Source organism: Salvelinus alpinus, chromosome 29 (genome assembly GCF_045679555.1).
Source record: "Salvelinus alpinus chromosome 29, SLU_Salpinus.1, whole genome shotgun sequence".
Lineage (NCBI taxonomy): Eukaryota > Metazoa > Chordata > Actinopteri > Salmoniformes > Salmonidae > Salvelinus > Salvelinus alpinus.
In genome coordinates this window covers 39,580,357-39,607,274 of record NC_092114.1, presented here as the reverse complement: position 1 = coordinate 39,607,274, position 26,918 = coordinate 39,580,357, and the positions used below count along the sequence as shown (strand labels likewise).

At 45.1% G+C, this 26,918-nt stretch overlaps 1 protein-coding gene across 1 annotated transcript; it reads right to left on the bottom strand.

Annotated features, from left to right (window-relative positions):
* Positions 1-952: 952 nt before the first annotated feature.
* LOC139558700 (ETS domain-containing transcription factor ERF-like) lies at positions 953-26,469 on the bottom strand. The gene is made up of 5 exons (XM_071374027.1): positions 25,770-26,469; positions 8,485-8,719; positions 6,570-6,682; positions 4,695-5,578; positions 953-4,585 (listed from the first exon to the last, which is right to left on the bottom strand). The coding sequence occupies exons 1-5, from the start codon at positions 25,789-25,791 to the stop codon at positions 4,019-4,021; spliced, it is 1,821 nt and encodes a 606-aa protein (XP_071230128.1). The 5' UTR covers positions 25,792-26,469; the 3' UTR covers positions 953-4,018.
* Positions 26,470-26,918: the final 449 nt, after the last annotated feature.

Here is a 26,918-nt window from a genome sequence, read left to right as displayed (position 1 = left end):
TTGTTACACATGGTCTGCCACTGCGAGGACGATCAGCGGTCCGTCCCGTCTCCCTGTAACGCTGTCTTAGGCATCTCACAGTACGGACATTGCAATTTATTGCCTCGGCCACATCTGCAGTCCTCATGCATCCTTGCCGCATGCCTAAGGCACGTTCACACAGATGAGCAGGGACCCAGGGCATCTTTCTTTTGGTGTTTTTCAGAGTCAGTAGAAAGGCCTCTTTAGTGTCCTAAGTTCTCATAGCTGTGACGTTAATTGCCTACCGTCTGTAAAGCTGTTAGTGTCTTAACGACCGTTCCACAGGTGCATGTTCATAAATTGTTTGTTTATGGTTCATTGAACAAGCATGGGAAACAGTGTTTAAACCCTTTACAATGAAGATCTGTGAAGTTATTTTGATTTTTACAAATTATCTTTGAAAGACAGTGTCCTGAAAAAGGGACGTTTCTTTTTTTGCTTGAGTTTATGTCTCCCGTGGACATTACTGGTTAAACATGGACATAACACACTAATTGAACTAATCTCAAAGCATTACCATAAATTACCAGTAGAGGGGGGCAGTCTCCAAGTTAAGGCCATGGGAAATTCCTAGGACAGTTACTGCATCTTTCAGTGCAGCTTACTTCTCTGTTATGAAAGTTTGGTTGGTCGTGATGTTCACTGGCCTTCAACAACAAGAGCTAGTTGGTCGTGATATTTACTAGCTTACAAGTATGAGAGCTATTTTATTTATGGATGGGTTTGAAAATGTCACAATCTAGGGGGGGCGGAATCTTAAATGGAGGAAGATGTACAATGACACCCAAGACAGATGGTATGGGGTTATTCTATGGGATTTAAACAAACCGTTAGGAACACACAATTTCTACTGCATGAGCATTGCCCTGAAGCGACTGTAATGAATATAATAAACTCATGTGTAGCTCATATATAAAAAATAAAAAGACACTTGTCCATTTTTACCTGTTTTAATTAACCCTGATTACACTTTAATTACAAATGAGGGGGAAAAGTACAGGAGAAACAGAAGGTATAAATGTTGGTCTGGAGTCTCATCTCTTTGTTTGAGTGTTAAGTAACCACTGAAAGGAGTGAAAGAGAAGAATGAGAGTGAAAGAGTGAAAGGAGAAAGGAGAGTGAAAGAGGGAGATCGACACCATTCAAATAATACAGTGTCAAAACAATAGAATGTATTTCTTACCGAGTCCCCCCCCAAAAATAAATCTATATACACACAAAGACCCCAAAAGATAATATTTCAAAACAAAGGTAATGTGATAGGATTATGTGAGCTCCTCTTTTCCATGTGTCCATAATTACAAATACAACTAGCTCAGTTGAGGTTACAACTACTATTTTAGTTCAGCTAATAGTAAGATGGAGGAGTCGTCGTTGTCTGGAAATTACATACGGAAAATATAAAATACAAAACACGAGAGATTCAAATAGCCATGGAAAAGAGGTAGGCCCAGAGGGGTACAAAATAATCATAGTAAATAATGTTAATAATAATAACAATGACAGTAATAATAATTTGGGACAAATAATAAAACAGCAACGACGAGAGGGAAAAGTAGGAACATTTTTAGATATTTTTTTTTGAAGCAACGAGGCAGCTGTCAGTTACAATGCATGGCAGGACAAAAGACTTGCTGGGTGGCTGAGGCAACACCAACATCTGCATACAGAAACCCACTTACACCATACTAGTGCTATGAACAAACTCTTCAGCGAGTCTTTTTTTTGGGGGGCCCGGATCTTGTTGAGTTACAAAGGCTGGAGGCACCTAGACGGCACCCGCAGAGCGTTCTCAGATTACGGGAAGTCCCTCTCTGAGGTTTTGTGATGTCATATCCTGCATGGGCGAGGGTTGTTTCTTTGGTTAAGAGTCTTCCAAGCCAGAGAGACTAGTACGGGGGTGGGGGATCATTTCGCTAGTGATGTCACCTTCCTTTTATTCTAGGTTAACCCACATTACAGCCCTCTCAGCAGACCAGGTCTACCTTAAAGATGTACATATTCAGTGGTGGCGTGTTGCTGATGCATTCTCCTAGTATAGTTCATGGTCCAAGACAAAGGCTAAGTCCAGCCAAACGGCAGGTTCAATAGACAACAAAGGTGCCTTGTCCTTGTGTTTCCAGGAGAGTTTGGGTTGCTGAGGGGGTGAGATCCTGGTCGTAAAGTTGGGGTTCGGGGGGGGACAAGACAAGCATGTCTGTTCTTTAGTGATGGTCAGAAAAGGTGAGCCCAAATCTTAAAGTGTCCACGATGCAACATTTCTCCGTTATTTGTTCATTTACTGGTCGCTTTTCACCGACCAATCTTCAAGCCCCCCCCAAACAGAATACTTGTTTTTACATTATAAATATAAAATGTGTTCTGATTCCTCTTGCACATGAACCCTTTCCAATTCAGCTCTGCTGTCAAAAGAGGCAAGGTGAGAAGAGGCTCCCTCATATATATGCCCAATATAGTTATCATTAAAAATAGCATTTCCTGATTCATATCAAATTATACTTTTTTGAATTATAACATTTGTATTTGATATATTCAAATAAAATATGTGTAGTATTGGTTTTAGTCATTCAGAATCTGTTTCTTGGTATAAAAAAAGGCAAAGTGGCATTCAGTGTATAAGGTATGTGCCCACACCAACAAATTTCAGTACAGTATGCTTGAGGCTTCTATAGTGTGTGTGTGTACATTATTTGGCCAGGGTAATTCATTTATAGTCGCCTGTCAGTTTAAAAAAAGCACAATCTCAATTTGTCTTGTTTGTTCAAAAAATGCGCTGCGTATTTTTAAAATACAGAAAATAAAAGGAATTTAAAAAGTTTAAAATGTTACTACAAGGCTTTGCATGAGCTCACCTAGGTACTCACATTCATTTCATGGTATACTTTTTTGGGGAGTGAGAATTTTTTGTTGTTGATTCGTTTCAGTTCAAGAACATTGTATATACAGAGGTACTTCTAACCCTCCGTGCACTGCAAATGCCCCACCGCGTTTCCCCAAATACTGTCCTTTTTTCTTTTGAGGCGCTCTTTATGGGAGAAAGAAGCAGCTCGGACCAGGGGAACGGAGGAGACCTCTAAGATAATCTTTCAACACCATTCCAAGCGGACAAATTACCAATCTCCTCGATTCACTCTCCTTATAAGATTGTGCAAAAGTCATGTAGGCATACATGTTAATTAATGGCCCCTAACTTGTAGGGTCCCCACATTAATGGCCCCTAACTTGCAGGGTCCCAACTTGAAGGGTTTTTGCTGCTCCCCTTTTTGGACCCTGCGCAGTACACGAGCTGTCCATTAAGGCCTGGTTGCACGCCATTTTGTTTTTTGTCCCTACGCTCAAGTCGGTGGGGGACGATGATCAAAGAGAGAGCGCTGACTCAGACAAATTCAGTCCCAAGTCTCTAAGTCAGTCCCTGTGATTAGACAGATTTGGACAGGGAAGTCTCTTCGTTATGACTCCCGAGCTCCCTTCCCAGTCAAAGGTGATGGAATAGTTGACAAGAGTTGGTACGAGGCCCCTCGCTTTCCTCTGCTTTGTAAACCACTGTACGTGAAGACAGGCACTTCTGTAATCTCTTTTCAATTCTGTTGAAGATAAGGGGGGGGGGGGGGATTCTTTCCCATCTGTGTTGATGCATCTCTGAAAGGCAAAGGAGCTATGGGTGTTACTGGGAGGAGATGTTGAGGCGAGATGGGAGGCACCTAAAGGCAGTGTACAGGTCTAAGGGATGGATCCTGGATTTAGGCCCTGGGGGTCTTTCGTTTAGAGGGGGTGTCAGTATTCATTTGTGTCTATGACCATCCCTTAGTGTCTCAGTCACAGCATGCTGAGCTGTTTGTTAATGTTCTGGATTTAATGTGTTGAAAATGGGAGTAAAAAGGCATTTTGCCCAGGCACTTGTTTCTATGTGCATGCTTGGTTATATGAGCGAATGTGTATGTAGGTACGGGCATGTGATTGTGTGTATGCGTGTCCACGGTTTGTGCGTATCCCTGCCTCAGCAAGCTCCATGGCTCTCCAGAGACAGCTGGGCCGTGGCTCTCTGCAACTCGGAGCTGGCCCTGCGCTGGGCCGGGGGGGGAGGAGCGCGCAGACTCAGGGACAGGCTTCTCCTTGGCCCCTCCCCATTCTCTGACTCCCTCCTTGCTGGCTCCACCTGTTTCTCCGCCCGCACTTTCTTGTCCTCGGCCTCCTCGCGCTCGCCATCAGCCTCCATCTTCTGGTCCTCGCTCCAGCGGCGTTTGAAGCGCAGCTTCAGGGGGATGCAGAGGGTGCCGCCGGGGCTGATGGGAGGGCCTTGGCCCGGCTCACTCTTCAGGCCCAACAGGGAGGGGGTTAGAGGGCCCATGGGAGGGGCGGCGGGGGTCTTGAACACGTCCTCGTCCAGGTCGTCCTCGACGATGGCGCCCAGGTTGCCGTTAATGATGGCAGTAGGCGCGGTTCCGTTGGTGGGATGAGGGGGGATGAAGACGTCTCCCTCGTCGTCATCAAGCAGCTCGTCCTCCTCGCTGATGTCGGTCACCTCCACCTCCTCATCGGACTCGACGTCGGAGACGGGCTCCACCTAGACAACAAGAGACAACAGATGAGTCATTGTTGAGAACATCTCTTTTTACATTAACAAACGGGTGGTTAGTCAGGCTAATCTTGATTCTGGTTAGGGATTGGCTCACCTTGATTTTTGGGCCCACTGAGGAGGAGTTAGAGAGCAGCCCTGAGGCAGCGTAGGAGGAGCCTAGGCTAGAGGAGGAGCCCCCGGTAGAGGAGGCGGAGCCGTCCTTCTGTTTACGCCCCAGCGGAGGTGGCTGCAGCTTGAACTTGAAGGGCGAGGGGTGCTGCTCCTCCCCTTGGTGGTGGTGCAGCGAATGGGAGTGGGGCATGGGCGGGGCATGGTGGTGGGCTGTCATGGGCTTGTCAGGGGCGGCAGAGGGCCTGTGTGGCTGGGGGACCACGATGTTGGGGTAGTGGAAGAAGGCTCTGGGGCTGAGGTGGTAGTTGTAGACGCTCTGGTGGTGGGCCTGCAGGTAGCGCTTCATGTCGTCCGGATTGAAGGAGAAGTGGGAGCCCAGCATGGGGCTGAGGGAGGGGGACGGGGTGTAGGGCAGGTGGGAGCCAGGGGTCATGGAAAGGGCCGGAGACAGGGTGGGGCCCAGGAGGCCCCCAGGGCCCGGCAGGGGGGACACAGGGAACGGGGACATGGGGTCACCATGGACCCTGTGGCCGGGTGGGGGGCGGCCTAGCCCACCAGGGCCTCCGTAGGCGCGAAACAGCGAGTCGTGGGAGAGGCGGGGGTGGAGGAGGCCACGGAACGCCCGTTCAGGGCCCGCGCCGCCACGATCTTCACCCCCCACGCCTTCCTCCAGCTCAGAGTTGGTGGAGGTGCCATCGCTGCAGTCGGAGACAGAGCCGCGGCCCAGGCGGCGGGCCACGCTGCTGAACATGCCCGGGCTGCGCAGGTCCTCACTGGGGGAGAGCACATCGGACGGGGTGGAGGGGGGAAAGCGGAAGTGGCTGCCCCCAGTCGGCACGGGAGGGGCGCTCTGGGGGACTCCCCTACCTGGAGAGAGACGAGAGGACGAGTGAGTTAGAGAGGGTAGGAATGAAACAGTGAGGTAAATCAGAGAGAGTAAAATAAGAGAAAGAGAGATGAGGAAAACAGTAGAGGAAAAACAAGTGTGAGGCACTAGGTGAGAAGGATGAGTGACTGAAAGTGAAACCAAGTAAGAAGAAGCAGGTGAGTGAGAGGAAAAGTCACTGTATACAGAAACAGAGACCAAGACCGAGTAACACACTGGCCACGTGTTACATTCCACTTTCCGACGCTTCCATGCCAAATTGTGGCACACAATACATTCTTGGCATCCTCACCCGTGCCAAAATGAAATATTGGAAAGTTGTTATTTTTTGCCATCACAAACATGGGTCAGGTTGCTCCATTTTCCCAAAACCGCTGAGTGAGTTAACGTCGGAGAGGCATGGGTGTGTGTGACCGTTATACCAAAACACATGTCAAAACCCGGACCACATCACATATGGAGTATAATAAAAACGTCACGCAACAGTTACGCCTCATGGTATCAGGATTCAAGTGTGCCGTATTTACACTGCGGTGGTTGTGATTACCGCTGGAGGGGATTTAAGGGAAAACACTTGGTATGAAGCGGATAAACACATATGCAATCCTCGCTACACTACATAAACCTGATGGGGATGGACTCGTGTTTTAGCATTTAGCCCGCGCCATTACCAGTCAGCCGCTGTAGCCGTTTCCATTACAAAATGGCACTACTATGGGTTAAGCTCTCAGATCTGTATTAGCCTAGTCTTTGATACGTTTGTAATTGGACATATGCATAAAAATAAAATAAAAATCCCTGTAAATACGCATGAGGACTTTATGGAAATGCTTTCAGAATAGTTAAGACTTCCAAACGATGGACACTTACAGCGTATTCATCTATACTGTGCTCAAACCGCTAACAATGTTGATGTCTCAGATCACTCTGTGCCAGTGATAAGTTTCTGGTGGATTTTTACAGAGTACTGACCAGAGCCCATGTCGATGAAGGGGTAGTTGACCAGCACCAGCTTGTTGAAGTTGAACTTGTAGGTGAACCTCTTCCCTTTGGTCTTGTGGAGGATTCTCTTGTTGTAGTAATATCTGGGGGGGGGGCAAGGTTTGCATGGTTACTAACCCTTTGTTCAATTTCCATGTTTAAATAAGGATTAAATACATTCAATTACATACTTTTCAGCATTACTGAGTGCAATACACAGAAAACCCCCAAAAACGTACAGTATCCATCACTGTGTAGTTGTTTGTCTAAGGGTATCATTATGGGCCGTAACCAACCGGGCCACAATACGAAACGTGATGAGTCGACACTGTAGAATAGTACGTCTCTCTTGCAAGATGCATTTTACCTCAATGAGACAAACATTTACAAACAACGGTTAAATAAACACACAGGGAAACGGATTCAGTCTTGACGAACTCCTGTTGCACCGAGTGGGAGGAAGTCCTCAGAGACGGAGTGCACTACAGTGGCTGCTGAACCAAAAGGCAGCGAGTTCGAGCCTTTTCATTGCTGATCCTCTCACTCGGTGTCCGCGCTGACTCGATGAATGGAGGGCCTTTTCCCGATTGCTGCGACTACAAATTATGACTAGAGTGGGCTCCCACCTACACACTTTCTAAATGGCAGTGATAGTAGAGGGCTGCCTGGTGCTTGCTTTGATATAGACGATGTGAAGTGGAGACGGGAGGTTTGGACTGGAACATAATGTTCACAGGCGCAGAAAGAGAGGACTCGAACACATGGGGGGGGGTGAAAGGCCAGGAAGTACCACGCGAGCGCCAACACAAGCACACACTGTGTGATACGGTGAGTGACTTTACTGGAGTTGACACACGCACACACAGAGAGAGAGAGCTAGGCGAAACATGCGGGGACACACAAGCTCACACATGGGCTACGGTGCTTTGAAGAACATTTGAACTCACTTCAAACAAAGCACAAAGGGCTAACGTTACTACTGCCTGCAAGCCACAGCTTTAAACCAGCACATTTTGAACACTAACGCAGCTCGTAGCCCCCGAATCAAAGCCTAAACCCTAATGAGGAAAGAACATTGCAGTCTTTCAATTACTTCAGAATGGAAAACTACTTTCATTAAAGAGTTTTATGACAGAACAAAAGTACCATAGAGGTTAGGGTCAGACCGGTGGAGGAGACTAGTTTACTATAGAAACAAACCGACAAGGCGCAGATGGGATGGAGGAGGACTGGCAGAGAAAGCAGCTGTGACGAGTCATTGGTAGGATGAGCACTAGCTGACCCACACCAACCTACGACTTGAAGGTGACGCTGACAAGGCAGTATGTGGCCAGCGCTGGCTGCTAAGTGTGTGTGTGTGTGTGTGTGTGTGTGATAGCCAGAGATGTGTGCGATTGAGTGAGGGAGTGAGAACAGACTGAGGACTAAATAAAAGCTCTCCTCTTCCCACGTGCTCTGCGGTGTGTGCGTTTCTAAAAGACAAACGTTATCTAGATGAGCGGTCACATTAAAACGAGGGACCTTGACGTACATCGGAGATCAACACGTCGTGATGAACCGCGCTCCTGCGTTCTCCTCCCCCTCTCATTGAAAGAGTAACGAGGAGGAGGGAGCCACTCCAGAGCTCTCATTATTCCGGCCCAACTTAAATCAGCTAAAACGGTCTTCAAATAGAGAGATATTAGTTGGGTGTGTTAGCGCTGACGCAGAAGTTTAAGCACACTGCAGCCCTGACTACAGATTCCCCCACTCCTGGTCTAAGAACAAAATACCATTCAGTCTGTATTTATACAGGTTTCTCACACTGAAATAAAAAATCTATTTTGCAAAAGAGTCGTTCACTTCCTTCTTCGTCCTACAATACCCAGAACCCCTAAGTCGAGTGACAATTGTTCCCGTTTCTTACCGAAGCGCCCTGCTCAGCTTGTCGTAGTTCATCTGAGGTTTGCACTTGCGGGCGCCCCACAGTCGGGCCACCTCTTCGGGGTCCTTGATGACAAACTCTCCGTAGTCGCCCTGCCAGGCGATGACTTCATTGTACTCCTCCTTCCGCAGCAGCTCCAGGATGAAGCACCACAGCTGAATCTGTCGCGAGCCAGGGCTCGACTCGGGTTTGTAGGCCCAGTCGGGGAAGGCGAACCCTGTTGACGGGGAGAAGGAGGGAAGGGGTTAGATGGAGGTGTAGTGTTCATATGCTGGGGCTGGTGGAACATGGGGAAAATCAGAGGCAACGGGGAAATGCGGGTAGTGGAGAGTCGACAAAGGGTTGAAGAATGGGTCCCAAAAAAACATTTTTCGAATTTTGTGTTTGATTCCCATGTGGCGGGTCACAAGACGATTACTGACTAAGTCACTTTGGATAAAAGAGTCTTACAGAGCTGTGCTGGGATCAGTGTATAAAAGCAAAGGAAGTTCGTTTTTGGGGTAAATTTGTTTTGAGTTTGAAATCAAAGCTGTACAGGGATTGGGCCTGGTGCTTTCATATCAGTTTCATGTTCATCGTGTATCAGCCTTGAGTATGAAGACAAAATAAAAGATAGAACGAGCATTAGACACAGAACATGTGAGAACAGTGAGAGCGAATGTGTTTTAGCGATGTAGGTTGTCCTTAAAGACTCAACACCACTTCAATACAAGACCAGGCAGACTAGCAGAGACATAACACCACACACACACAGACACACACACCTCCTTAGGACTAAATGTGCTCTAGCAACCAGGCTGAGAAAATCTCTCATAGAAACATATGGGCACAATACAACACATAAAGAACGCCCTTCGGAGTGCATACCAGAGGTATTTATGTTGTCATAGGAAAACATTAGGACATATCTAGAATACTAGAGTAAACACTTAGATAAAAACACAGGCCGCAATGCAGACATTATCCCATTGAACCACCTGTTGGGCCAAGGTCACTATAGATCTTCATTCCAGGTCAAATGCCGCTGCACCAGAATGACTGATGCCCATTGTCACTAAACCTCTTGATAAGCCTACACGTTGAAATCATGGAGGTAGATGATTCGATTTTGCAAGTCACCCAGTTAAAAGCCTAGGACACGTGACTCATTCAAAGCAATAGGATAGGCTAAACCACTGAACTACATCAATTGTCTCATCTGAAATGACTAAACAGTGAATGGTTCTGATAGCCATCTGATGCTTCACAGCCCATAAAGCATACGCATATCATTCCCACATCGTAGACAACAGGGCCCAGATCAACGGCGCCACTTCAGCATCTGTACCACTTGGGCAGATGCTGGGAAGCTGGTGCCAACGCACATGTAAAGTCCAGCAGGAACAGAGAACATGAAAGCAAGTGAGCAAATTGAACAACCACACATGTAGAGAAAAGGTAAAGTGGGTGCAAAGTGCTCACACACACGAATAGCAGCAATGCCCACTGAGCGTGCGTCAGTGCTGACTCATGGCCTGTTCTTGTTTGTCATTCAGCTTTCACATGGAGTACGCCTTTCCCCTCCACGCTGCCATCCCTTTCTTTTCTTCGCTCCCTCTGACACCATCGCCTAGCAACAGGCTATTTTAGCTCTAAAAATAAACACACCGAACAAAAACTGTAATTCAATTAAAAGGTTCCTCTTTTTTTTTTTTTTACAGAAAGTAGGTGGGGAGGACTGAGGTAAGAGAGAAATTGGGCGAGGGGGGCCAGGGAAGAGGAGGCGTCAAAGGATAAAAAGAGAACATCTTGTCATCTGTGGTTTCACTGATGAAAGTTCACGGTTCCGCTGTCCATTAGCCTTATGAAAACGGCACAGACAGTCACATACAACAAATCTCGAACACTCACAATGCTGCTCCTACCTAGACAGAGGAGTGCGAAAACCCCCCCAGCTATTACAAGCCTGTTTTCTGCTCTGTTGCACTAACTACAAGTGGTCCTGGCGGGACCGCTGCTGGTCCTGCGGGTGACAGTAACTATGATAGGAATAACACACAGATAAACACGCTCACAGCGCAGCACCATAATAACACAGGCGTGTGGTGTGCTGATACCTGGGACTAGAGTCATGTCGTTGGCCATAGTGACCCAACGAACATCAAGTGTATGAGGTCAGTAAGAAGGCACAGCTGTCCAACCATTTTCCCTGGGTCTTTAAGGGAAAGAACGGAAGGAGTAGTGACAGAAAGTGTATTTTTAGGACTACCACCAGAGAGCCTATTATTCGAGGAACCTGAATTTCCCTTCCAGCAGAACACACAGGATCTTTACACGAGAACCATTTTCATACGAGGCTTTCAATACAGCTACTTTTATTAAAAACGGCCCTATGTCGTCATGTGTTTATAATAGTAGCTTTAAAAACAGGTGTGCATTGTACTGAACGCCAACTGCTCTGAGACCAGGGGCCCCGTCTCTTTCTCACCCTGTTCCCGCCATCAATTCCCCCTTTTCCCTCCCTTCCTCCTATTCTTTGCTGGCTCTATATTTAACTTCAGGAAAAGGTTGGCTGGCCTCCGTTTGCTAGTGATGGCTGTCTGGCCACAGAGATGGGTAGGTGAGGGCACGGGGGCGAATGGACTTGTTCTCCGAGTGAGTAGAGCGTCGCCACTGGACTACAACAGGGACATGCCATGGTGCACTGTGTTGACAAACACCGTTTGTTATATTGTGAGAGCTCGAACACTGTCAAAAAAAACAAGAAAGCAAGCACAAAAGAGGCTTGATGCTAAAAAGTGGATGCTAACATTGACTCATGCTAGCATAAGGGCTAATAGTTCCCGATCCTAAAGACATGGCCATCAACACCAACTCATGATTTTATTTAACTAGGCAAGTCAGTTAAGAACAAATTCGTATTTACAATGACGGCCTACACCGGCCAAACCCTAACCTGGAAGACACTGGGCCAATTGTGCGCAGCCCTATGGGACTCCCAACCACGGCCGGTTGTGATACAGCCTGGAATCGAACCAGGGTCTGTAGTGACACCTCTAGCACAGATGCAGTGCCTTAGACCACTGCGCCACTCGGGAGCCCTAAAGCCAGGGGTGGCTTAAAAAAGGGGTGGCTTAAAAAAAACAGGAATGAGACAGAAGAAAAGTAAATTAACGTGTAGGAGAGAGGGGGGGGGGGGTGTAAAGAGATGAGAAGAGTAAAGAAACTCTTGATATGCGATCGTCATCTTTACATCAACAATCGTCAATGTCGACGCCACCGAGATGAAAGCGAGTCAGAATGCAACGGTGGTTGGACCGTCGTGGGGCTGGACTGCGACGGTGTAATGGATCCCGAGGTGCGCCGGCCAACTGTGCCCAGACAGAAACCAGACGCGTCTCAGGGAGTTCCGTGCAGTGCAAGCTGTGATTAAATCAGCCCTAGATGGTTAGACAGAGCGCGTGTTTGCGCCAATTTCCCTGCTATGTGAGGACTGTCGAGTATGAGTGCAGGTCTCGCCTCGTGCGGGGAGAACTCAGAGCCAGTGTTTATAAGCACGCCTGTGCAGGCCCTGCTCAGTCTCCACACTCAGCAATAGATCCCTGGGACAGACTTCCTAAATACTAGTCTTGGAGACCCGAGGTTAGGAAATGGAGTTGTGTTGATCTCCATAATAACTTGATTTGTGCGTATATTATTAGCAACTAAAACAGCACTCATAATTCACTATAAAGTATTTGGTAAACCTCAACCAATTTGAAGATTTGAGTAGGAATTGTTTGACCAGGCTTGACCCTTAACACTAGAACCGCTAAAGCAGTCATTTGGACTGCTCATGAATAAAACATTTAAAAAGTATAACTCTGCCATTTTTAAAGTCATACCCCCCCCTGTCCTTGACTTTTCCTAAAATAAATCTATATAAAACACACCATTGTTGTTAGAATCTTAATATCCCAAACATAATTGAAGGTAACCAGTTTTAGGAGGGAGTGTCATTTTGTGAATGGTTTTCCCTTTGTCCCTCCTTTACCCGACAGTAGGGCCTGCTCCTCTCCTCCCGACAGTTGAAGATGCCGTGCCCAGCTGATAATCGCCCTGATAATGGTCTCAAACCTGAACTACACCGAAAATAATTTCACAACAGATTAAATAAATGAAGTATGATGAATGAGAAAGGGGGAGAACGGGTGAGTTGATGAGCGAGGGGAAGCGAACGACACATAATTATGTAAATCACTCAATTGTGAATGAACAGGGCGCGTCACTCTATTGATTCAGTCTCCCTCAAAATGTTACGCACCCGATATCAGTCCACCGAATCTAAGCAGTCTTATCAGTCTACTCGGTGTGCACAGTGAGAGCGGGAGTCATTTACAAATGGCAAGAAGACCAAGACGAATGGATGCAGATGCTGCGTTAGGGTTGCTACAAAATCTCAATGTAAACGCTCAGATGGCAGGGAAGAAATGAATCATGACACCTGATGATTTTTCTCCTTATTCTCACAGCCTGATCCTACACCTCCGAGGCCTTGTTGTTGTTATTGTAAATAAAAATAAATAAAAACGGTTACCGCGTTCCAACACATATGCTTTCCGTTTCATAGTTGTAACAAAGGCATTCCAAGAATAAAATCGATTGAACACTGGGAGTGTCACCCGGTGCCAGGCGGTTCTGGTGTTGAGGGAATGGTAGAATAGCAACAACAACAAAAAACACGAGGTATTTGCACACGCTTAATCATCCCAACGACGTTAAGACTGCTGTGAACCATGTGACTTCGTAGAGAGTGGAGCCAGTGACCTGGAGAGGTCCTGGAAGCGATCAGAGGCAACATGGAGGGTTGTCGGCTAGGTAAGCCTGGCTCAGCGCAGGATTTTTCCTCCATGCTCTGAGCTGGTACTAAGAGGGTCATTTGCAAGACCCCTGGACTAAATCAGGTCCGGCCCAAGTGAGAGGACGACCATGCATTTATTGTCTAAATCCCCACTACCCCAGAGAATCAGATCAAAATGTTATTTGTTACATGCGCCGAACACAACAGGTGTAGGTAGACCTTACCGTGAAATGCTTACTTACAAACCCTTAACTCTTTTTTTCTTCTTAAAACTGCATTGTTGGTTGAGAAAATATCTTCTAAATAAATTTAAAGTTAAAAAAAATATATATCGAAAAGGTAACAATAAAGAGGCTATATACAGGGGGTACCGAGTCAATGTGCGGAGGTACAGGTTAGTTGAGGTAATATGTACATGTCAGTAGGGGTAAAGTGACTATGCATAGATAAACAGTGAGTAGCAGCAGAGTAAAAAAAAAAGGGGGCAAATAGTCCAGGTAGCCATTTGATTAATTGTTCAGCAGTCTTATGGCTTGGGGGTAGAAGCTGTTCAGGAGCCTTTTGGACAGACTTGGCGCTCCAGTACAGCCTGACTAGGGTGGCTGGAGTCTGACACTTTTAGGGCCTTCCTCTGACACTGCCAGTTATCGAGGTCCTGGATGGCAGGAAGCTTGGCCCAAGTGATGTACTGGGCCGTACGCACTACCCTCTGTAGCGCCTTGTGGTCGGAGGCCGAGCAGTTGCCATACCAGGCGGTGATGCAACCGGTCAGGATGCTCTCGATAATGCAGCTGTAGAACTGTTTGAGGATCTGAGGACCCATGCCAAATCTTTTCAGTCTCCTGAGGGGGAATAGGCATTGTCGTGCCCTCTTCACGACTGTCTTGGTGTGTTTGGACCGTGATAGTTTGTTGGTGATGTGGACACCAAGGAAGCTCTCGACCTCCTCCACTACAGCCCCATCGATGTGAATGGGGGCGTGCTCAGCCCTTCTTTTCCTGTAGTCCACAATTAGCTACTTTGTCTTGATCATGTTAAGGGAGAGGTTGTTGTCCTGGCACCACACTGCCAGGTCTCTGACATCCTCCCTATAGGCTGTCTCATTGTTGTCGGTGATCAGGCCTTCCACCTACCACAGACACTGTGGGGCATGCTGTTGAAAGAAGTCAACTCTGATTGGCTTTTTCTCATAGACAAGCATTCCATGTGACATGGAAATGGGCCTATCCAGAGGGCAGTGGTCTGAAGGTGGGTTCTGACTGGTCTGTCCAGACAGCCTCCCAGTGGGGTGGACCCAGATTGGCCTGTTTGCACAGTTGGCCCTTTCAGCCCCCTGTGGGTGACAAAGACAGAGACAGTCGTCTGGGCCCCAGGTTATTGGTGGTGGTCTAGGGGCCTGGCAATCACAAGCACACCATGGGGAGAAATGCAAGTGAGTTCCATTGTCTTAACTCATGTCAGTTTGTTATATCTTACCCCCTGCTCCTCTGGTATTTGTTCTATCATTTGAGACACACCATCTCATGGCTGTGCTCAGATTCTTATTCTGTATCATTCCGCCAAGGAGGGAGATTCATGATATGGTGCACTGAAGTCGGCTTCTGAACTCAGGGGCATCCAGGCAGCACAGATTAGAGGTATGGCCTGTGCTCTGTTGGAGACAGACGGGGCTTTGACCTCCGTAGACCGCAGCAGTGTCTGGCTTCTTCTAAGCCAAATCTGTCTCTTCAAATCCTCGGGCGGCGCACGCTACAAAACTTCACTCGGCGAGGTATGAAATCTCACGTCTGTGAGTTCGCAAAAACACCAAGGCTTGCTGGATGATGGGAGAGATTCTGGAAAAGTAAGAGCAAACAGAGCAGGGGAAAGTGAGGGGGGGGGAAGAGAAAGGTGACATGGAAGAGAAGACCAAGAGCTAACATGGACACAGACATTCAGAAAGTCAGTGGGAGAAAGATCAAGACGTAGTAGGCCAAGACAGAGGAGGAGATCAAGGAAACGTTAAGGGTAAAGAAAGTGGACCAGGGGTGCTACACGCAGTGGAAAGGGGACTGGAAATGGGGGTGAGAGAGTAAGAGTCAGAGAAACAGATAGATTGCCCCGTTTAGAACATTCTGTGTTGTGGTTAGGTCTCCAGACAGTCTTTACTTTCATTTTTGGTCAGACAGCGGCTGACGACAACTTGGTGGCTCCAGCTGTGGGATTAGCGCACAGTCGAAATAAGGGCTCCCTCCCCTAACCGGCGGCTGTCGCCACAGCCCAGAATAAACCACCAAACCAAGGGAGCGAGATGAATCAATCAGAGCTGATGCTGCCAATTCCTTCACTGACGGCTAATGCATCTTTCATTTTCCATCTTTCCATAGAGACTAAAGGTCTTTATAGTCATAAGTAATAGTAGTCATGGTGGCAGTACTCTACCTGCTTCCACTCAGAGACCTCTCGTAATCAATAACTAGCTTCAAATTGCCTTGATACAAATACCTAAACAGATTAGGCTACACGGGAGCATTTTGCTGGAATTTCAGAGCCCTGTTCAATAGCAGGGCATCATTAATGACATTTACACATATCGGTTTTAGGTAGCCTGTAGAATGTGTACAGTCCATATTTCAGCAGAAACTAACTCGACCTCACGAATGCCCGGCCGCCCCGTCTTTAGTCAGCTGTTCGTACACACACACACACACACACATTTGTTTTATACATTTTTTTTATGGTTATTTATTTCGTGCTGGTCTTCATCCATATCCGCCGGTTACGCAGTTATACGGTAATTGTGCCAGCCCTAAATGTAGGCTGTGTGCGAATCAAACTTCAGGAAGGCCACATTGTTTATTTTAGTGGGACATGCGACATCTACGGCGGTAGGCCATCATTGTAAATAAGAATTTGATCTTAACCGACTTGCCAGGCTAAATATTATTAATATACTTTTTTTTTTTTTTATCTACTTGAGTGTGATTGATGATAGGCTGTATTTACAAAAACACTATGCCTGAAGGTGACCATTTTAACCATCTCAGTGTTCACACTTTCCTCATTCGGTTTAATCTAAGCCCTTCTGCATTAATGCTGGATCCTCCTCCGAGACTACATTTTGTGCATAAAAATAGAGGCAGTCAATGTGGCGTCGCCACAAAGATGGCAACCAGCATCAGCACTAGCGTGAGAATTGAGAAAGTGTGTGCTGCATTTGTCTGTGTGTGTGTGTGTGTGCGTGTGTAATGCAACACATACAGCCATTTAAATGCTATGTGGGGGATCCGGCCCGGTAATAAACCGCCGTGTGAGTGAGTGTGTGTGTTCAGCAGAGCACAAAACAAAACGCTGGGTAAATCTTCATTTCCCCTCTATATATTGTATGTAGAGGCGGTCTGATAGAAGTTACATAATTGATCTTTAAAAAAAGGGGGGGGGGGCCTTGGTGACATTGTGGGGGTTCTCACTCGAGTCCGGTAAAAATAACAAATGTTCTGCTGAATTAACTCTGAGCTGTGGTCTCTGGCTGTAAAGCTTAACGACTGGAGAGGAGACAGGGGGAGAAAACAGACATAGGAGTTTTAAACCTCCCCTGATAAGATGGAACCAGTCGAAGACTAACGGGAACAGGGCTGAGATTCCCTTCTGTTCTGTCACGGCCTGTAAAATGACCACCCCTTCTGCTTTCTCCTTCCTCGCACACTTTGATCTTGCTTCTGGTGAAGAATCGGGTGCAAGCTGTCAAGTTTGTGTGTGAAGTAGCGTGAGAAAGGATGGAGTCCACACTGCCGTGTTCTCACCAGTCCAGCCTTCACACAGGCTTATGTTCAAGGAGACGCGCTTCAGAATCTCACTGAGAGTACACCACTAACACAAACATTAGCTTGAAGTAAAAACACACTACCACACACACATGTGGAAAAGCGAAAGCCACAAGGATCCAGAGAGAGTTTTGACAGACACAGGCGAGACAAAACCTCAGGGTTCCCACCAAATCCAAGGCTGGAGCAGACAAAAAAAAATACCCATGATGCTCCCCTCCGTCCACAAGCCACAGGACAGAGCAACCAGCACTATTGACAGCTTGGGGGACAAAGATTGCCATGGGTGAATGATGTGATGGTGTTAATTGTGTCCAAATGCAGTCCTTTTGCATTAAAACAAATAGTGTACTAGAAAAACTGTCTACAGATCTGTTAAACACCAAATGGTATACTTTAACTGATAAATGTCAGACATTTTGGTCCCTTTGACACAGTGATTATAACAACTCAAACATCTGATTATGTGAAGCCCATGGGCATTGGATGGGAACATTCCAGCTCAGAAGAGAATATTAGCATATCTATGCTAAATATTCAATTCTGTATCTTAGACGAGGGTTTTGGTAATGATTTTCAAGATTTTGAAAACCATACATAAAACCGGTCCTTAAAGTGTGTGGCATAGTACTTCAAAGTTCATCTTTCTCCGATTATGCCCGTTTCATTTAGGCTAGACTTAAACCTTTAAAAATGTTAGTTGAAGACCAAAGGACTAGATTTGAAAGCAAAAACATTTAAAATAAAAGTCTGTTCAGATTTCAAATGGGGGAGAAAAGCCCACCATAAAAGCCTAAGTATTCATGACATTCTAGAAAGAAATGCGCCTCTTCCAGAGTAAAATGTATCCAAGTTTACTTAAAATTGATGGGTCACATCAAGCTCTGAGTTTGTGAATTTGTGTAGAAGGCGGAACCTCTGTATCCTGTCAGGTGTTCACAGATCGAGAAGCCCTGACATGTTATCTGCTAAGCGGCCAAAATATTATTTGGTTACACTTGGGCTACCCTGGCGTTTCATCACACTGCAGGAGCCCTTTCAACCATGGAGCCGGGAGGGGGAGCTACCCTACTGTAGTAGTACAAATAGTCTACTGTAGTCAGTCAGTGGGTAACGGACTATGGTGCGTGCTTTTGTTTGACCTGCATTACCTGGGCTTGGTGTGTGTGTTTCCAGGCAACAACAAAAAAAATCTTCCTGCGCGTCATCATCACGGGTCAGAATACGGAGTTCACTTGCGATGGTGCAGGTTTCCAATCAGACGCTTGAAGTCTGACGACAGTCATAACCTGTTTGTTAGGGGTTTTCCACAACCATCTATTACTTGGTCAGCTAGGCCTAGCCAACATGTTGGGGAAACATAGTCATGTTTAAAAATGTAGACAGGAACAATGTTGAATATTCCCAGTGACAAACATGAGCACCCCAGCAGTCACATGCAGTGGCCTGTGCAGGCTAATTGCTCATGTGTGGGTCCTTTCACTTCGCACACAGAAGACAACAAAAAGTGCCCGGCTACAGCTGTGATGTCTTACGCGGCGGGTTGACATAATGAGTAACACAAGTGGAAAATTGGAGCTAGCGGGCCAGACTCCACTCGCGTCCTACCAGGTTGGGAGCAGTGTGACCCATTTAACTGGACTCCCGGTGCAGTTGACAAGGCACCGCTGCGCTGTTTCACCTGGGCCAGTCAGCAAGGAGCACGCAATGTTCCGAATGAAACAGACTTCACTCTCTGTGGATTTGAGAACCATGTACACCTATATGACATTCTATAATCTACAACATAAAATGTGCCTGAATATCATTGCCTATAGAGAGAATTATTATTACTTTTTTGTAATCACACTATCAATATTTCCTGGAATGTTGGCATGAATCTACATTACAATATTAACACAGAGTAGCATGAAGTAACTCCCGTATGGCATAATGACTTGGACTGTCTCCGACCAAAAAATAAAATATTGGTCGACCAAGAGTCTGTTCTTTCAACCAATCGATTGCTAGAAATGTTAAAACGTGTATTTGTCCATATATAGACACATCCTACGTGTTTAAATCAAATCAACTATATTATTATGAGCATTATTAAAAATGTAAGTTCTGACAATTTGGAACAGCGCAAACACTAAATAAATTATAAATAATACCGGAGAGGCTGATCTAATGAAAAGAAAATGTTTTTTAAAATTAAGTGGTAACCCTTTATTACAGCATAGATTAAAAAGGGAAATGGGGATACCTAGTCAGTTGTACAACCGAATGCATTCAACTCAAATGTGTATTCTGCATTTAACCCAACCCCTCTGAATCAGAGAGGTGCGGAGGGCTGCCTTAAATCGACATCCACGTCTTTGGCGCCGCGGAACAGTGGGTTAACTGCCTTGCTCAGGGGCAGAACGACAGATTTTCCCTTGTCAGCTCTGGGATTCGATCCAGCAACTTTTTCAGTTACATGTTGTGGTTGCCTGAGGCTTGGTGCTCTTGGAATCAGTAGGCTACTAAACAAACACTCAAACAGATGCAGAATCTGTCTTATTTATGTAGATATGATGTATAAAGCCAGGCACATTTAAAAAGTACGGTTATTGATTATAGGCCTAATTAAGTTGGAGTTTCTTCTCTCCTTATTTTTCTTAGACAATTATGTCCAGGGCTGTTTTCTCATCCGACACCGCTGTTGCCTCTGCTGCGTTGTTCTCAATACTAATATGCTGACTAACTCTGCTATTATGCACATAGCAACACGGTCTAGGAAAAGGTGTCAATTCAACAATGCACTGATGTGTTTCAGAACTCCAGACAGCGACCATTATCCAACGCGGGAGAAGGCGCATTTGTTATAAAATAAATGTATTTGTTGCACAATTCTTCTTACATAATATAACCATATACAATTTCCATAGCAAATGTCTTCTTCGACTGGATGGACTGTGCCCCGGCCTCCACAATGGATTAGTCCAAACAGACAGGCACGAACCAGACAGGTGTCTTGTACACCAGGATTATTTTTTGCTACTGCTCGACTAAAAGGACTCTCGGTCAACCGACAGCCTATCGACCAGTCGACTAAATGGGGTCAGCCCTAATAATGACCCATTTGTTAGACAGCGGAGTTGGGACACAGATGTGGGAGGACAGTGGCTGAGCCTACAAGATGGATTCCCGAAATGTGACGCATTCAGGAACAAATTGAACCAATGAGTGGATTGCAGATGAGTGAACGCCATGAAACTACTTAGGAACACTAAATCTGCCTTGGGGGATGTACAACTGCTCCTCCTGCAATCTTTCTTTTCAGAGGTAGTAAGAGATACCTGGAATCCTGCACAATAGAGGAACCTGGGTGGGGTGCTGACTGATGGCCCAAGGCAAGAATAACATTTGGTGTATGAAAACAAAATCCCCATTTTACCTCACCCTTTAGTTTCCCAGTTCCCACATCCCATTAGTCACCTTTTCTGGTGTTACAATGTGGGATTAAAATGAATTAAAGTAATTTTCTGTCAACAATCTACACAAAATACTGTGTAAAGGTGGAAGAAGAATTCTAACATTTGTAAAAAAATAAATAAAAATAAAAAAACACACTAGCTAATATATCTTGATTAGATATGTTTTCAACACCCTGAGTCAATACATGTTAGAGTCACCGTTGGCAGCGATTACAGCTGCAAGTCTTTCTGGGTAAGTCTCTAATAACGTTCCAGACCTGGATTGTGCAACATTTACCCATTATTCTTTTCAAAATTCTTCAAGCTCTGTCAAATTGGTTGTTGATCATTGCTAGACAACCATTTTCAGGTCTTGCCATAGATTTAAGTCAAAACTGTTAACTCAGCCACTCAGGAACATTCAATGTCTTCTTGGTAAGACCCTCCAGTGTAGATTTGGCCTTGTGTTTTAGGTTGTCTGCCAAAAAGGTGAATTAATCTCCCGGTGTCTGGTGGAAAGCAGACAAACATTTTCCTCTAGGATATTGCCTGTGCTTAGCTCCATTCAGTTAATTTTTTTATCCCGAAATACTCCTGAATGATTACACACATACCCGTAACATGATGCAGCCACAAGTATGTGTGGAATTGGATTTGCCCGAAGCATAACACTTTGTATTCAGGATAAAAAGTGAATTTCTTTGACACCTTTTTTTGCAGTATTACGTTAGTGCCTTGTTGCAAACAGGATGCATGTTTTGGAATATTTTTATTCTGTGCAGGCTTCCTTTTCACTCCGTCAATTACGTTGTGGGGTAACTACAATGTTGATGCATCCTCAGTTCTCCTATCACCGCCATTAAACTCTAACCGTTTTAAAGTCACCATTGGCCTCATGGTGAAATCCTGGAGCAGTTTCCTTGCTCTCCGGCAACTGAGTTAGGAAGGACACCTGTATCTTTGTAGTGACTGTGTGTATTAATACACCATCCTAAAAGTAATTTATAACTTCACCATGCTCAAAGGGATATTCAATGTCTGCTTTTAAAAATGTTGACCCATCTACCAATAGGTTCCTTTCTTTGCGAGGCATTGGAAATTCTCCACAGTCTTTGCGGTTGAATCAGTGTTTGAAATTCACTGCTCAACTGAGGGACCTTGCAGATAATTGTGCGTGTGGTGTACAGAGATGAGGTAGTCATTCAAAAATCACATTAAACACTATTATTGCACACAGCGTGAATCCATGCAACGTATGTGAGTTGTTACGCAAATGTTTTGTCCTGAACTTATTTAGGCTTGCCATAACAAAAGGGGTTGAACACTTATTGACTCAAGACATTTCAGCTTTAATTAATTTGGAAAAACATACACAGAACAAAAATATAAAAACGCAAAATGTTAGTCCCATGTTTCTGAACTAAAAGATCCCAGAAGTGTTCCAGACGCACAAAACTCTTCTCAGATTTTGCCCACAAATTTGATTACATACCTGTTAGTGAGCATTTCTCCTTTGCCAAGATAATCGATCCACCTGACAGGTGTGGCATATCAAGAAGCCGATTAAAAAGCATGATCATTACACATGTGCACCTTGTGCTGGGGACAAATGACAACTCTAAAATGTGCATGTTTTGTCACAGGACACAATGCCACAGATGTCTCAAGTTGAGGGAACATGCAATTGGCATGCTGACTGAAGGAATGTCCACCAGAGCTGTTGCCAGATAATTTAATGTTAATTTCTCTACCAACTTTGTTTTAGAGAATTTGGCAGTACGTCCAACAGGCCTCACAATCGCAGACCATGTGTAACCACACCAGCCCAGTACCTCCACATCCAGCTTCTTCATCTGTGGGATCGTCTGAGACCAGCCACATGGACAGCTGATGAAACTGTGGGTTTGCCCAACCAAATAATTGTTCATAAACTGTCAGAAACTCGTTGTCCTTACCAGGGTCTTGACCTGACTAAAGTTTGGTGTTGTAGCCGACTTCAGTGAGCAATTGCTCACCATCGATAGCCACAAGCACGCTAGAGAAGTATGCTCTTCACAGATGAATCCTGTGCAGGTTTCAACTGTGCCTGGCAGATGGCGGACAGAGTATGGCGCCATGTGGGCGAGCGGTTTGCTGATGTCAACGTTATGAACAGAGTGCGCTATGGTGGCCGTAAGATTATGGTATGGGCAGGCATAAGCTACGGACAACGAACACAATTGCATTTTATCAATGGCAATTTGAATGCACAGAGATACTTTGATGAGATCCTGAGGCCCATTGTCGTGCCATTCATCCGTCTCCATCACCTCATGTTTCAGCATGATAATGCACGGCCCCATGTCGCAAGGATCTGGGCACAATTCCTGGAAGCTGAAAATGTCTCAGTTCTTCCATGGCCTGTATACTCACCAGACATGTCACCCATTGAGCATGTTTGGGATGCTCTGGATCGACGTGTACGACAGCGTGTTCCAGTTCCCGCCAGTATCCAGCAACTTGTCTCAGTCCTCTTCAATGGCAGTGCAAACATTCCACAGGCAACAATCAACTGCCTGATCAACTCTATGCGAAGGAGATGTGTCTCGCTGCATGAGGCAAATGGTGGTCACACCAGATACTGACTGGTTTTCTGATCCACGACCCTAGCTTTCTTTTTTTTTAAAAGGCAACTGTGATCAACAGATGCATATCTGCATTCCCAGTCATGTGAAATCCATAGATTAGGGCCTAATGAATTTATTTAAAATTGACTGATTTCCTCATTTGAACTGCAACTCAGTAAAGTCTTAAATTGTTGCATGTTGCAACAAAGAAAAATCTCAATTGAATCCTTTAAATTCAGGTAGTAACAACAAAATGTGGAAAAAGTCAAGTGGTGTGAAAATACTTTATCAAGGCACTGTATAGGCTGGTTAACATAGCACCATGCTCTGAAATACAGTGAGGAAACCAAACTTTAGAAACACCTTCGTAATATTGCGTTTGATTATCAGGGTGTAGTGTAATATTTGTATTTATTTAACTAGGGTAAGTCAGTTAAGAACAAATTCTTATTTACAATGACGGCCTAGGAACAGTGCCTTGTTCAGGGGCAGAAAGACAGATTTTTACCTTATCAGTACGGGGATTCGATCTAGCAACCTTGCGGTTACTGGCACAACGCTCTAACCACTAGGCTACCTGCCACCCCTTTGCCGTGTGACATGATGCAAGACACACCTCTTTGTACTAAACTAGAGAACGACTCGATCTTGCGAACTAGACCTACTCAGGGATGCAGAAGGGTGTGATTGCGGCCCACAATTCAGGGTGTTCCTGCATATATACTTCTATTGGCCCATTTTTAAACCACAAACAAAGGGCATAGGGATTTGCAAATGACTGGAACTACAGTAGCTACTTTGCTATGGATTCAACAATTAATAAGAATAACAATACTAATACAAAAACGTTCAATTGCCTAGTGTTTGTTGGCTGGCAACATTTTTGATTAGCCGAAATCTTCCCAAATGTAGGGCACACTCACAAGAAATATCGGACCAATGACAATGGTATCGGACAGGCATGTCCCCCATGATGCATGTAACGTTGGCATTCTACAACTTAGCTACTCTAGCTAGCTAGTTAATGGAACTTCGAAAAGTTGTGCCTGAGTTAAAAGGGCAATTCACTTTTCAACCTTTTTCATTATATCCAGCACCATAACAAATTGCAAAAATCACTGAAGTTGGAGACTTCCTCACTACCTTTAAGCATCAGCTGTCAGAGCAGCTTACCGATCGCTGCAGCTGTACACAGCCCATCTGTAAATAGCCCATCCAACCAACTACCTACCTCATCCCCATATTGTTTTTCTGCTCTTTTGCACACCAGTATTTCTACTTGCACATCATCATCTGCACATCTATCACTCCAGTGTTAATTACTAAATTGTAATTACTTCACCACTATGGCCTATTTGTGTCCTTACCTCCTTACTTAATTTGCACACACTGTATAGAGGTTTTTCTACTGTGTTATTGACTGTACGCTTGTTTATCCCATGTGTAACTCGCACTGCTTTGCTTTATCTTGGCCAGGTCCCAATTGTAAATGAGAACTTGTTCTCAACTGGCCTACCTGGTTAAATAAAGGTGAAAAAAATATATATAATAATAATAAATAACAGCGGCGGTCGTTGACGTTTAAGATGAGGGAGGACAACACATCTGAAAATTGGGTGTTTATATGATCTGTAGTTAAAAAATAAAGGTCCTAAAAAAATGCTTCTCTGTGACGTCACCGGGTAGAATGAAAAATTGTTTCAATCTTTGATTTTCAAAATCTGAAAAATGTCTATCTGGGTGGGGGGGATTTTAATGCTCCCCACGTCATGGGGAAACTCAGTGTTTGAAATGTTTATAATTGAAACGTAGAAAAGTTCGCACATATGTAGACACTGGTTTTGTGCTGAAGATAATGAAAATCGGGCTGAAAAGCAGTGGCTAAACGTCGAATGGGTGTCCTACAATGCCCAACTAACATCCCTGGTTGCTAATTAGCTAATGGAGAAAACTAAGAAAACAAACAAACTATTTTGTTTATCAACAGGTCAGTAGTGCCCGTTTGATAGCTAACGTTACCTTGCTTAACATGGGCTAATGTTACTCGCCAGGAATGTCAATTTTGGGCGAATTGGCTAGTTAGCTAGTCAAGTGTGGAAGTTTGAAAGTTGGTTAGCTAACTGCATCGACTAATAATAGCCATGTAAACTTCGCTATCAGACACCGATATAGTAAACTGTACGCTAACAAATAGACAGTGGTGTGAGCAACGGATTTCCCGTAATTACTTCACAAACTTCCCCTGACAAGTTAGCTAGCTAGCTCTGCTTGGACTCGAGTGGGAAATTGCGGCAATTCATTTCTAACGTTAGTTAGCTAACTAGCCTAGTGCAATAGCTTGTATGGATTTTCAGTCTCATTACGCAGAGTTCTCACTAAGTTATTAGTACGATAACCATGGGTCATTTATCACACAATGGTAGATCATTACAACTGTATCATTTACCATTACCAAATGTATCCAGGTGAGATTGTGTTGTTACGTGAAACAATAACAAGTGCCAGTCGAGCGCCATAAAGTATCAAGCACTTTCCAGTGGACAACAGGGACAGACAGTTCCATTCGGACAATAGTTGGTCCGCGAACATTATCGTAACTTACCCGTATCCCCCGGGGTTTTCATGGTGACTCTGGTCAATTCAGACAGTTTCCCGTTTGGTTTCTAGCTCGCTTGGTATCCGACACCCAGACTTCGTTGTTCTTCTTGATATGTTGCAAAATTCCTCGTTAGCTTTAAAACTTTCCCGTTTCTAAGCTTAGCCTAAATCCCTCTGTTCTCAAGCGCTCTAAACCCCTGGCCCCCTACTGTTCCCTAGTTACTTTTGAGCTCCAAGTTGTCTTTTTTGTCTTCTTTTTTTACAAATCGTTGAGACGAATAATGTTCTAGCTTTGTATAAATCCAATCGTCAGCTCTGAATGGCGTTGAACTTTATGTCCGTCGTGCTGATAGCGGGGGAATGCCTTGTAACACTCGGTTCTAATTATTTAGCTCATCAATTTAACCGCGTTACAATGTTGCATAGTCGAATCTTCCACATCATCATTCCAGCAGTCAAAACAACGCAAGAAAAATTCTCAATCTGAGTAGTATGGAACCACGTTTTTTTTCTTTCTCTTTCTACAGACTTTTCATTTTCCACTCACTCCGTATTCTCTACCCCCCTTCCTCTCTAGGGGTGTCGTGTTTCGCTCTCCCTACCACACGGGGCCGCCCACGCGGACCTGGGAAGGAGCTACGCCTACTTGCCATCCGCCTAGTTGGCGTCACTACACCGTGCGACGTTGCTGTGGAGACCCGCCGCTGGTAAATTGATGTATCCTGTTTTGCCGCGAATATGTAACCGCGTCAAATCATAATCAGTGATTATTGTGTAGTCTTCCCACTTACTGGACAAACAAACATATGGTTTCAAAGTGGTGCACCTGTAAAGCAGGATAGCATCAGAAACCACCAAATCAAAGTAAGCATCAACAAACTCAACATACATTTTTTTTTTACCTTGCATCTGTGTCCCTCTGGGCCGTGGCTCCGGTGGACTTGCTATCAAGTGGGGCCAAAGCCAGACCACTAGTACTTTTCAGCATTCATTTAAACAACAATGGCTAACTGTGAACTTTAGCACCTTCTCACAAAGCAACTGTTTTGATTATACAGAGGTTGTTGATTGTGCGCTTCACAAGTCCTTACTGTCAGCCCTAGCTATGAAAACACAATTTCCCTTGTATAACATAAGGGTAAGTATACACAAT

Excerpts from the sequence above, each read along its gene's own strand:
- LOC139558700 (XM_071374027.1), bottom strand. The coding sequence starts at position 25,791 with ATGAAAACCCCGGGGGATACGG. Across the intron at positions 8,720-25,769 it reads GAAAACCCCGGGGGATACGG|GGTTCGCCTTCCCCGACTGG; the intron begins GTAAGTTACGAT and ends CCCCGTCAACAG. Across the intron at positions 6,683-8,484 it reads AAGCTGAGCAGGGCGCTTCG|ATATTACTACAACAAGAGAA; the intron begins GTAAGAAACGGG and ends CCCCCCCCCCAG.